This window comes from Moschus berezovskii, chromosome 9 (genome assembly GCF_049115385.1).
Source record: "Moschus berezovskii isolate FMDL1 chromosome 9, NW_MosBer_1.0, whole genome shotgun sequence".
NCBI lineage: Eukaryota > Metazoa > Chordata > Mammalia > Artiodactyla > Moschidae > Moschus > Moschus berezovskii.
The window spans coordinates 38,172,141-38,185,945 of record NC_142468.1 but is presented as its reverse complement, the minus strand read 5'-3'; the positions used below and the strand labels follow the sequence as shown (position 1 = coordinate 38,185,945).

Below are 13,805 nucleotides of genomic sequence, written 5' to 3'. Positions count from 1 at the left end.
ACATGTTAGTCTTGAAGACTCAGGATACCTTGTTAGGGATACTACCAACTGTGTGTGTGTACAGTAATATGCTTTCAGCCCTTCTCTTTCCCTTTTCCTTCACTCACTGGTTTACTTGCAATACTATAGTTCAATACCCACTGTACACTATAAAGGCCTATAAACATGGAAATTATTAGAATTCTATTTCACTGACTGGCCTACCTTTTTGATCAGAATTAAGTCCAGAGGATGAGATGGTTGGATGGCATTGTTGACTCAAAGGACATGAGTTTGAACAAGCTCAGGGAGACAGTGAAGGACAGAGAAGCCCGGAGTGTTGCAGTCCATGAGGTTGAAAAGAGTCAGACATGACTGAGTGACTGAACAACAAAGTCCAGAAGAGCAGTTCTGCTTACAGCTCTTGTGTGTGTCTGCTCAGTCGCTCAGTAATGTCCAACTCTTTGCAATCCCATGGACTGTAGCCTGCCAGGCTCCTCTGACCATGGGATTTTCCAGGCAAGAATACTGGAGCTGGTTGCCATTTCCTATTCCAGGGGATTTTCCTGATTCAGGGATCAAACCTGCATCTCCTGCATTGGCAGGAGGTTTCTTTGTCACTGCACCACCTGAGAAGCCGTAGCTGCTTTTACAGTTTTGAAATAGATCAAGGCAAACTTTGCCCAATACTGGCATATGGCAATGGGGGATATAGAAAGAGAAATAAAGAAAAATCCTAAGGGAATGGTAGTTGGAAGAGAAGGAACTATGGCAACTAAGCAAACATGTTTCTATAGATATATAAAAGATATCTTTGATTAAGTTAGGGAATGAATGTGAATGAACAAAATCCACAATGGATTGGCTTGGAGCAGCACAGCTGCTCTACTGGCAATTACTCCTTACACTAGTTTCTTCATCCTTCAGATGAAGATACTAATCATACTGACTTCATAGGTAAGAATTAAACAAGTTAATACATGTTAGGTACTTAACACTGCTTTTTCCATGAAACAGAATTCTTTTTCTCTTACCAATGAAGTGACAAATTACATTCACAGAAATTCTCTCATCCCTCTGATTAAACTTTCACTCCCTCACCCCCTTTAGGGTTACTTTTGTGATGTATGAGCACCATTACCATTTGAGATCTATACAAATCCACTATAGAAATGACACAATAAAAGTAGGCCTATTATATACAAAACTCTTAAGTGTCTAAAACTTTTGTGAGGACAATACTCAAAGATATTAATCAGATTTATGAAAACTGACATATTTTCACAGAGCTATTTTCTAACCAAACTCTCACTTCTAAGATTATCATGTTACAATATTGTTATCATGTTACAACATTAAGGATCCCAATGGGCAGTTTAAGACTATCAAATGAACTATGAAATAGAGGCTATAATTTCTCATTTGCTTATAAAACAAAAGAGAACATAAAATGTTAAAATTTAGCACACAAGCTATCACTCTAAAAAATACGCAATAGCAACAAGATAATCATGATACTTACTTCATCTCTATATAGTGGGCTAGTATAATACATTATGTCCATTGCACTGCTGTTTAACATATCCCTTAAACCTCGCACTTTGTCTGGAGTAATGGAATCAACAGTGTCTACAAGTTAAAAAAAAATGAACTAAGAGAAGATAATTTTAGGGAAAGAACAGTGAAAAAAATACATTCCCAAAGTGTTTTATATTAAAATTTAAATATTCAAGACTGTCTTTGAATCTGATGAAACTTACTGTCTTGAAATTTTACTATTTGTTAACTGAAAAATGATGAAGGGTATTTAACTACCACAAACATCAATGTACTTATTGGTGCTGAAAGATTGAAAATATTTCCTTTAAAACAGGAACAAGCAAAGGATCTTTCTTTTTTGATTAAAAAAAATTTACTGATGTTCAGCTGACGTACAATAAGCTTCAGATGAACACAGTAATTCAAAATTTTTAAATGGTTATACCCCATTTAGTTATTGTAAAATATTGGCTATCATCCTTGTTTTATACAATATGCCCTGCAGCTTATTTATTTTATATGCAGTTGTTTGTACTTCTCAATCCCCTTTCTTGTCCCTCTCTTCCTGGTAACCATCTGTTTGTTCTGTTTCTGTTATATTCACAAGTTTGCTTTTTTTTTTTTTTTAAAGATTCCATGTATAAGTGATATCATACAGCATTTGTCTTTGTCTTATTTCATTTAGCATAATATCCTGCAAGTCCATTCATGTCAGTGCAAATGGAAAAATTTCATTGTTTTTTATGATGTATATATACATCTTTATCCATTTATCTGTTGATGGACAGTGAGGTTACTTCCATACCTTTGCTATTATAAATAATGCTGCTATCAACATTGGGGTGCACGTAACTTTTTTAATTAGTATTTTCATTTTTCTTTTTTCCCGATATATACTCAGGAGTGGAGATGCCCGATCATTTGGTAGCTCTATTTTTAGTACATTGAGAAGCCTCCATTGTTGTGTTCTTATTGATGATAGTCATTCTGACAGGTGTGAATTTCTCTAATGATTAACGACGTTAACATCTTTGCAAATGTCTTTTGGCCATTTGTATATATTCTTCAGGTCTGCTCATTTTTTAACTGGGCTGTTTTTCTTGATGTCAAGTTATATAAGCTGTGGGATATTAATCCCTTATTGGTCATATCATTTGTAAATATCTTCTCTTATTCTGTTTTGTCGTTGTTCAGTTGCTCAGTCATGTCCAACTATTTGCAACTCCCTGGACTGCAGCATGCCAGGCTTCCTTATCCTTCACTATCTCCCAGAGTTTGCATAAACTCGTGTCATGCCATCCAACTATCTCATCCTCAGTCATCCCCTTCTCCTTGGGCCCTCAATTTTTCCCAGCATCAGGGTCTTTTCCAATGAGTTCGCTCCTCACATCAGGTGGCCAAAGTATTGGAGCTTCAGCTTTAGCATCAGTCCTTTCAATGAATATTCAGGACTGACTTCCTTTAGGATTGACTGGTTTGATCTCCTTGCTGTCCAAGGGATTCTCAAAAGTCTTCTCCAGCACCACAGTTCAAAAGCATCCACCTAAACATTCTATTTTAATGGTTTTAATATTCAAAGGGCAAAACTTATTGTGAAAGAAAGATGCATATTTTATGTAATTTCTCTGTGTTAGAGTAAAATTCATTAGCCCAAAGAATGCAGGAATGACAATAAAACAAAAAACCTAAGATTTTATCTTCCAAATACAAGGGAGGAAAATTATCAGGAAGAAACTGTAAGCTCACATGAAATTGTAGACAAATGCTTTAGAAGTATTGACAAGTCATTTTTCTGTCAAAAGACATTCATGAAAACTGTACTATTAGAGAAATCTATATGGTGGTCCAGAATGACGTTAAGTCAATATAATTATTTATTTTTTTAAAAAATAGATTTTATTTTCCTAAATAATCTAGAACAAAGAGTGAGTATACCTCAAGACAAATAAAAACACTTCATCCCCACTGACTAAATCATTTAATTTTTAAACAAAATGTACCTCCATCCAGAGTAAGTTTTGACCGCCACTCAACAGGCAGAAATTCAACATGTGTTGCGTGGTTGGAAAAATGCCTTTCTTCTATTTTTCTTGCAGCCTCTCTCATCCTTAAAAAAACCAAACCAAAACAAAATTCTATCAGAGCAACTTCACATACGCGTTTACATGGTATAAAATGCCTTCAATCATAACACTTCCAAATTGCTTATAACTCTGTCCAATTATGTTTAAATTACTGCTACATTAATACCAGGACACCTTCATTTCAAAACTGTTTTCTTAAATTTGTCATTTCTGATTGCAATTATTTTAAGATTTGATACTCTATTCTAAATTATAAGTCTTTAGTGGAGGGAATAATATATAATAAAGTACCCTGTGTGTGTGTGTGTTAAGTCACTTCAGTCATGTCCGATTCTGTGACCCTATGGACTGTAGCTGGCCAGGCTCCTCTGTCCATGGTATTCTCCTGGCAAGAATACTGGAGTGCACTGCTATGCCCTCCTAATAAAATACCCTACCTCTAAATAATTAGCACATTGTGGCCTGTCTTCTTTCATCTATTTCTCTACTTGTTCTCCACACAATATAGGTTTTTAAATTCTACTTTGAAAATTAAGGTACATCAAAATCTTTTTTTAAACTTTTGAACTGAACTCCAAATACAGCCCATGCATTGCAACTGGTAGATGTCTCTTAAGTGTCTTTTAATCTATACATCCCTCTCTCTCTTTTTTGGCTTTGTAATTCTTTTTATGTCCTGCAGAGTTTCTCAGTCTAATTTTTAATGACTGCATCCCCATAGAGTTCCTTAATGTGCTTCTTGTTGCCTATTTGGTGGTGAGATACAGGGGCCTGATTAGATTCAAGTTCTATTGTTATGGTTAGACTACTACTCCATAGATATATGTATATACCTTGTTTTCTCTTTTTCTGGTGATACTAGCAAATGCTGTGATCACTGCTTAGCTCCACTAATTTACTATGGTTGCAAAAAAGTGCTTTTTAAATCTCACCACTCCTTACACCTCAGGAAAGAGAAATTTCCCCACATCAAATACTTGCTGCCTTGTGATACAATCAAATAGTTTCTGTATAAACTGAGAAAAGGCAGGATAAATGGTTAATTCTTCTCTATTATTAACAATTAAATACTGAGTTGTTAAGAGGTTTTATATTTTTTGACATTATTACTAACTCATAGCTTTAAAACATATTTGAACTATTCTAACCCATTGTAGTTATTATCCTTACTGATGCTTAAATCATTTCCTTTCTGGTCAGTGAGTCTCTTAAAATTTACTTCTGTGCCTTTTAGACATGACCTTGGTAGCTTTTACTTACTTTTTTTTTTTTTTTTTAAACAATTCAGTGACTTTTAGTATCATTGAGTTGTACAACCAACACCACTAAGTTCAGAACACTTTAATTATTCCCATAAGAAACATTCTACCCAGAGTAGTCAAATCCCATAATTCTTCCCTCTAGGCCCTGACACCATAAATGTACTTTGTCTCCATGAACTTGCCTATTCTGGATTTTTCAGATAAATAACATCTTTAATATATGGTCTTTTGTGTCTGGCTTCTTTCACTTAGCATAATGTTTCAAGGTTCATCCATGTTGTATCATGAATCAGTTTTTCGTTGCTTTTTAAGGCTGAATGACATTCTACTGTATAAATATATCACTTCTGTTTATCCATTCACCAGTAGATGGACATTTAGTTTTTATGGGGAGGGCTATTATAAATAACGCTGCAGTGAATATTAAGAAGTTTTTCTGCAAATACATGTTTTCAATTCTCTTGGGTATACACCAAGAAGTAGAATTGCTGGCTCACATGTTAACTCCACCTTTAACTTTTCTGAGGAAAGTGCCAAACTGTTTTCCAAAGCAGCTGTACTATTTTACAATCCCATCAACAACATATGAGGGTTCTTTTTTTTTTTTTTTTAACATCCTTGCTAATATTTGTTATTTTCTATATTTTTGATAAGAGTCATTGTAGTCAACAGGAAGTGATATCTCTCTGTGGTTTTGAATTGCAATTCCTTAATGACTAACAATACTGAGTATCTTTTCATGTGTTTATGGACCATCTATATATTTTATTTGGACAAACGTTCATTCAAATTATTCACCCACTTAAAAAATTGGGGTATTTATTTAGTTAATTATTGAATTGTAGATATTCTTTATATATGCTAAATGCTAGACCCTTATCAGATATGATTTGTGTTTCTACCATTTTGTGGGTTGTCGTTAACTTCCTTGATAATGTTATTTGAAAAACTAGAATTTTAAATTTTTGACAAAGCCCAATTTTTGTTCCTTATTTTTTTTTCAGTTCAGTTCAGTTGCTCAGTCGTGTCCAACTCTTTGCGACCCCATGAATCGCAGAACACCAGGCCTCCCTGTCCGTCACCAACTCCCGGAGTTTACCCAAACCCATGTCCATCAAGTCAGTGATGCCATCCAGCCATCTCATCCTCTGTCATCCCCTTCTCCTCCCGCCTTCAATCCCTCCCAGCAACAGGGTCTTTTTCAAAGAGTCAACTCTTCACATGAGGTGGCCAAAGTATGGGAGTTTCAGCTTTAGCATCAGTTCTTCCAATGAACACCCAGGACTGATCTTTAGAATGGACTGGTTGGATCTCCTTGCAGTCCAAGGGACTCTCAAGAGTCTTCTCCAACACCACAGTTCAAAAGCATCAATTCTTCGGCGCTCAGCTCTCTTTATAGTCCAACTCTCACATCCATACATGACCACTGGAAAAACCATAGCCTTGACTAGACGAACCTTTGTTGACAAAGTAATGTCTCTGCTTTTTAATATGCTGTCTAGGTTGTCATAACCTTCCTTCCAAGGAGTAAGCGTCTTTTAATTTCATGGCTGCAATCAGCATCTGCAATGATTTTGGAGCCCAGAAAAATAAAGTCTGACACTGTTTCCCCATCTATTTCCCATGAAGTGATGGGACAGGATGCCATGATCTTAGTTTTCTGAATGCTTAGCTTTAAGTCAACTTTTTCACTCTCCTCTTTCACTTTCATCAAGAGGCTTTTGAGTTCCTCTTCACTTTCTGCCATAAGGGTAGTGTCATCTGCATATCTGAGGTTATTGATATTTCTCCTGGCAACTTTGATTCCAGCTTGTGCTTCTTCCAGCCCAGCATTTCACATGATGTACTGTGCATATAAGTTAAATAAGGAGGGTGACAATATACAGCCTTGACGTACTCCTTTTTCTATTTGGAACCAGTCTGTTGTTCCATGTCCAGTTCTGTTATTTTTTTTTTTATTTATTAATATTTATTTGGCTGCATTGGGTCTTAGTTGAAGCACGTGGGATCTTTGTTGGGACAAGTAGGGTCTTTTGTTGAAGGGCAAGATTCTCTACTTGAGGCACATGGGCTTAGCTGTCCTGCAGCATGTGGCATCTTAGTTCACCAACCATGTTCCCTGCATTGCAAGGTAGATTTTAACCACTGGACCACCAGGGAAGTCCCTTCAGTGGCTTTTACCTTTAATGTTATATCTCAGATACCACTGCCCAATTCAAGATCACAAAGATTTACTCCTATATTTTCTTCTAACAGTTTTAACCTCTATATTTAGGTATTTGATTCACTTTGAATTAACTTTTATATGTGGTATAAGGCAGGGTTTTAACTTCATTCTTTTTTTTTAAATTAATTAACTTATTTTAATTGGAGGCTAATTACATTATTGTATTGGTTTTGCCATACATTGACATGAATCTGCCCTGGGTGTACATGTGTTCCCCATCTTGAACCCCACTCCCACCTCCCTCCCCATCCCATCCCTCTGGTTCATCCCAGTACACCAGCCCCGAGCATCCTGTATCACGCATCGAACCTGGACTGGCAATTCGTTTCACATTTGATAATATACATGTTTCAATGCCATTCTCCCAAATCATCCCACCCTTGCCCTCTCCCATAGAGTCCAAAAGACTGTACTATACATCTGTGTCTCTTTTGCTGTCTCGTATACAGGGTTATCATCTTTCTAAATTCCATATATATGAGTTAGTATACTGTATTGGTGTTTTTCTTTCTGGCTTATGTCACTCTGTATAATAGGCTCCAGTTTCATCCATCTCATTAGAACTGATTCAAATGTATTCTTTTTAATGGCTGAGTAATACTCCATTGTGTATATGTACCACAGCTTTCTTATCCATTCGTCTGCAGATGGACGTCTAGGTTGTTTCCATGTCCTGGCTATTATAAACAGTGCTGCAATGAACACTGGAGTACATGTGTTTCTTTCAATTCTTGTTTCCTTGGTGTGTATGCCCAGGAGTGGGATTGCTGGGTCGTATGGCAGTTCTATTTCCAGTTTTTTGAGGAATCTCCACACTGTTCTCCATAGTGGTTGTACTAGTTTGCATTCCCACCAACAGTGTAAGAGGGTTCCCTTTTCTCCACACCCTCTCCAGCATTTATTGCTTGTAGGCTTTTGGATAGCAGCCATTCTGACTGGCGTGAAATGGTACCTCATTGTGGTTTTGATTTGCATTTCTCTGATTATGAGTGATGTTGAGCATCTTTTCATGTGTCTGTTAAGTTCTTTGGCCCATTTTTTGATTGGGTCGTTTATTTTTCTGGAATTGAGTTGCAGGAGTTGCCTGTATATTTTTGAGATTAATTCTTCGTCAGTTGCTTCATTTGCTATTATTTTCTCCCATTCTGAAGGCTGTCTTTTTACCTTGCTTATAGTTTCCTTTGCTGTACAGAAGCTTTTAATTTTAATTAGGTCCCATTTGTGTATTTTTGCTTTTATTTCCAATGTTCTGGGAGGTGGGTCATGGAGGATCCTGCTGTGATGTATGTTGGAAAGTGTTTTGCCTATGTTCTCCTCTAGGAGTTTTATAGTTTCTGGTCTTACATTTAGATCTTTAATCCATTTTGAGTTTATTTTTGTGTATGGTGTTACGGAGTGTTCTAGTTTCATTCTTTTACAAGTGGTTGACCAGTTTTCCCAGCACCTCTTGTTAAAGAGATTGTCTTTTGTCTATTGAATATTCTTGCCTCCTTTGATAGATAAGGTGTCCATGCTGCTACTATTGCTGCTAAGTCACTTCAGTCATGTCCGACTCTGTGTGACCCCACGGACGGAAGCCCACCAGGCTCCCCCATCCCTGGGATTCTCCAGGCAAGAACACTGGAGTGGGTTGCCATTTCCTTCTCCAAGGTGTCCACAGGTGCATGGATTTATCTCTGGGCTTTCTATTTTGTTCCATTGATCTATATTTCTGTCTTTATGCCAGTACCATACTGTCTTGATGACTGTGGCTTTGTAGTAGAGCCTGAAGTCCGGCAGGTTGATCCCCCAGTTCCATTCTTCTTTCTCAAGATTGCTTTGGCTATTCGAGGTTTTTTGTATTTCCATACAAATTGTGAAATTATTTGTTCTAGCTCTGTGAAAAACACCATTGGTAGCTTGATAGGGATTGCATTGAACTTATAAATTACTTTGGTAATATATTCATTTTCACAGTATTTATTCTTCCAATCCATGAACACGGTATATGTCTCCATCTATTAGTGTCCTCTCGATTTCTTTCACCAGTGTTTTATAGTTTTCTATATATAGGTATTTTGTTTCTTTAGGTAGATATATTCTTAAGTATTTTATTCTTTTCATTGCAACGGTGAATGGTATTGTTTCCTTAATTTCTCTATTTTCACATTATTAGTGTATAGGAATGCAAGGGATTTCTGTGTGTTGATTTTATATCCTGCAACTCTACTATATTCATTGATTAGCTCTAGCAATTTTCTGGTAGAGTCTTTAGGGTTTTCTGTGTAGAGGATCATGTCATCTGCAAAGAGTGAGAGTTTTACTTCTTCTTTTCCAGTTTGAATTCCTTTTATGTCTTTTTCTGCTCTGATTGCTGTGGCCAAAACTTCCAAAACTATGTTGAATAGTAGTGGTGAGAGTGGGCACCCTTCTCTTGTTCCTGACTTTAGGGGAAACGCTTTCAATTTTTCACCATTGAGGATAATGTTTGCTGTGGGTTTGTCATATATAGCTTTTATTATGTTGAGGAATGTTCCTTCTATTCCCGCCTTCTGGAGGGTTTTTATCATAAATGGATGCTGAATTTTGTCAAAGGCTTTCTCTGCATCTATTGAGATAATCATATGGTTTTTATTTTTCATTTTGTTAAGGTGGTGTATTGACTGATTTGCGGATATTGAAGAATCCTTGCATTCCTGGGATAAGGCCCACTTGGTCATGATGTATGATCTTTTTAATGTGCTGCTGGATTCTGATTGCTAGAATCTTGTTAAAGATTTTTGCATCTATGTTCATCAGTGATATTGGCCTGTAGTTCTTTTTGGTGGTATCTTTGTCAGGTTTTGGTATTAGGGTGATGGTGGCCTCACAGAATGAGTTTGGAAGTCTACCTTCCTCTGCAATTTTCTGGAAGAGTTTGAGTAGGATAGGTGTTAGCTCTTCTCTAAATTTTTGGTAGAATTCAGCTGTGAAGCCGTCTGGACCTGGGCTTTTTTTTGCCGGAAGATTCTGATTACAGTTTCAATTTCCGTGCTTGTGATGGGTCTGTTAAGATTTTCTATTTCTTCCTGGTTCAGTTTTGGAAAGTTGCACTTTTCTAAGAATTTGTCCATTTCTTCCAAGTTGTCCATTTTATTGGCATATAATTGCTGATAGTAGCCTCTAATGATCCTTTGTATTTCTGTGTTGTCTGTTGTTATCTCTCCATTTTCACTTCTAATTTTACTGATATGGTTTTTCTCCCTTTGTTTCTTGATGAGTCTGGCTAGTGGTTTGTCAATTTTATTTACTTTCTCAAAGAACCAGCTCTTGGCTTTGTTGATTTTTGCTATGGTCTCTTTTGTTTCTTTTGCATTTATTTCTGCCCTAATTTTTAAGATTTCTTTCCTTTTACTAACCCTGGGGTTCTTCATTTCTTCCTTTTAACTTCATTCTTTTGCAGGCAGATATCCAGGTGTCCTAGCACCACTTGTTAAAAGGCTATTTCTTACTCATTGCATTATTTTGGCACTCGTTGAAAAATCAGTCAATCAAACTCTTAATTCTTTTCCATTGATCTAGGTCTATTTTGACACCAATGTGTACCACAGTGTCTTGACTACTGTAGCTTTATAGCAAATTATTGCAAAGTCCTTCATCTTTATTCTTTCTCCAGACTGTATTGGCTATTCTGAGTCACTTGCATTTCCATGCAAAATTTAGAATCAGCCTGCCAATTTCTGCAAAAAATGACAGGTGAAATTTTAATAGGAATTGTGATGAATCCTTAGATCTATTTAGGAAGTATTGCCATCTTAATAACATTAATCTTCTAATCCACAAATGTGGGTTCTCTTTTCCATTTATTTAAGTCTTCTTTAATTTCTTTCAATGGTATATTATAGTTTTTAGTGTACAAATCTTACACTTCTTTATTAAACTTATTCCTAGATATTTTATTCTTTATAATATGGCTCTACCTCTCCCTATGGTTATCTGATCCTAGGGTGTCAGTTCAGTCAGTTCACGCCAGGCCTCCCTGTCCATCACCAACTCCCGGAGTTTACCCAAACTCATGTCCATTGAGTCGGTGATGCCATCCAATCATCTCATCCTCTGTCATTCCCTTCTCCTCCTGCCTTCAATCTTTCCCAGCATCAGACGTGAGAGACGCCCGGCTCCCGGCGGCGCAGACGCGAGAGACGCCCGGCTCCCGGCGGCGCAGACGCGAGAGACGCCCGGCTCCCGGCGGCGCAGACGCGAGAGACGCCCGGCTCCCGGAGCAACCGACCACGTGCAGAATCGTGGCTGAGAGGAGCTGCCCCGCGCCCAGGGTTAGGGCGGTGGCCGAGAGGAGCTGTACCACGTCCAGGAGGCGGTGGCTGCTTGGGCACCGGAGGGCCGGGAGGAGCTGATCCACATTCAAAGCAGGAGGGGCGGCCTTGAGGAGATACCCCTCGTCCAAGGTAAGCTGCAGCGGCTGCGTCTTGCTGGAGCAGCTGGGAAGAGATACTCCACGACCAAGTGGAATATAAGAATCCAGTGTTCTGGGGAGGAAGGAACAAGACGGCGAGACCACGTTCTTCCCCACAAATTCATCAGAAGAACATTTGAACGTGGAGTAAAGTCCACAAAACAACTTCTGAATACTGGCAGAGGATATCAGGCTCCCAGAAAAGTAGCCCATTGTCTTCTAAAGGAAAGAGAAGAAATCCAGCTCCACCCACCAGAACACTGACACATGCTTCCCTAACCAGGGAACCCGGACAAGTCACCTGTCCAACCCCACACACAGCGAAGAAACTACATAATAAAGAGAACTCCACAAACTGCAAGAAGAGGGAAAGGACACCCCAAGCAAGCAAGATGAAGAGGCAGAGAAATACCCAGCAAGTAAAGGAACAAGATAATTGCCCACCAACACAAACAAAAGAAGAAGATATAGGGAATCTACCTGATAAAGAATTTCGAATTTTGATGGTGAAAATGATTCAAAATCTTGAAAGTAAAATGGAGTTACAGATAAATAACCTGGAGAAAAGGATTGAGAAGATGGAAGAAAGATTTAATAAGGACTTAGAAGAAATAAAAAAGAGTCAATATACAATGAATAATGCAATAGATGAGATCAGAAACACTCTGGAGGGAACAAACAGTAGAATAACAGAGGCAGAAGACAGGATAAGCGAACTAGAAGATAGAATTGTAGAAATAAATGAAACAGAGAGGAAAAAAGAAAAACGAATTAAAAGAAATGAGGACAATATTAGAGACCTCTGGGACAATGTTAAACGCTCCAACATTCGAATCATAGGAGTCCCAGAAGAAGAAGACAAAAAGAAAGACCATGAGAGAATACTTGAGGAGATAATAGTTGAAAACTTCCCTAAAATAGGGAAAGAAATAATCACCCAAGTCCAAGAAATCCAGAGAGTCCCCAACAGGATAAACCCAAGGCGAAATACTCCAAGACACATATTAATCAAATTAACAAAGATCAAACACAAAGAACAAATATTAAAAGCAGCAAGGGAAAAGCAGCAAATAACACTCAAGGGGATTCCCATAAGGATAACAGCTGATCTTTCAACAGAAACTCTTCAGGCCAGAAGGGAGTGGCAAGATATACTTAAAGTGATGAAAGAAAATAACCTACAGCCCAGATTACTATACCCAGCAAGGATCTCATTCAAATATGAAGGAGAAATCAAAAGCTTTACAGACAAGCAAAAGCTGAGGGAATTCAGCATCACCAAACCAGCTCTCCAACAAATGCTAAAGGATCTTCTATAGACAGGAATCACAGAAAGAGTGTATAAACTTGAACCCAAAGCAATAAAGAAAATGGCTACGGGATCCTACTTTTCAATAATTACCTTAAATGTAAATGGGTTGAATGCCCCAACCAAAAGACAAAGGCTGGCTGAATGGATACAAAAACAAAACCCCCATATATGTTGTCTACAAGAGACCCACCTCAAAACGAGGGACGCATACAGACTGAAAGTGAAGGGCTGGAAAAAGATAGTCCATGCAAATAGAGACCAAAAGAAAGCAGGAGTAGCAATACTCATATCAGATAAAATAGACTTTAAAACAAAGGCTGTGAAACAAGACAAAGAAGGAAACTACATAATGATCAAAGGATCAATCCAAGAAGAAGATATAACAATTATAAATATTTATGCACCTAACATAGGAGCACCGCAATATGTAAGACAATTACTAACAAGTATGAAAGGGGAAATTAACAATAACACAATAATAGTGGGAGATTTTAACACCCCACTTACATCTATGGATAGATCAACTAAACAGAAAATTAACAAGGAAACACAATCTTTAAATGATATAATAGAACAGTTAGACCTAATAGATATCTATAGGACATTTCACCCCAAAACAATGAATTTCACCTTTTTCTCAAGCGCACATGGAAACTTTTCCAGGATAGATCACATCCTGGGACATAAATCTAGCCTTGGTAAATTCAAAAAAATTGAAATCATTCCAAGCATCTTTTCTGACCACAATGCAGTAAGATTAGATCTCAATTACAGGAGAATAACTGTTAAAAGTGCCAACATATGGAGACTGAACAACACGCTGCTGAATAATGAACTAATCATAGAAGAAATCAAAAGAGACATCAAAATAGGCATAGAAATGAATGAAAATGAAAACACAACAACCCAAAACCTCTGGGACACTGTAAAAGCAGTGCTAAGGGGGAAGTTCATAGCAATACAGGCATAC

General features: G+C 37.5%; 1 protein-coding gene across 4 annotated transcripts in view; it reads right to left on the bottom strand.

Moving 5' to 3' along the window:
- Nucleotides 1-13,805, bottom strand: part of DDHD1 (DDHD domain containing 1) — an 82,550-nt gene that overhangs the window by 29,058 nt on the left and 39,687 nt on the right. For all 4 annotated transcript variants that reach the window (XM_055436944.2, XM_055436945.2, XM_055436946.2 and 1 more), the window contains 2 exons: nt 3,519-3,625; nt 1,502-1,608 (listed from right to left, as the gene is read on the bottom strand). In XM_055436944.2, the coding sequence (XP_055292919.2) occupies nt 1,502-1,608; nt 3,519-3,625 (214 nt within the window). The remainder of the gene's footprint in view (nt 1-1,501; nt 1,609-3,518; nt 3,626-13,805) is intronic.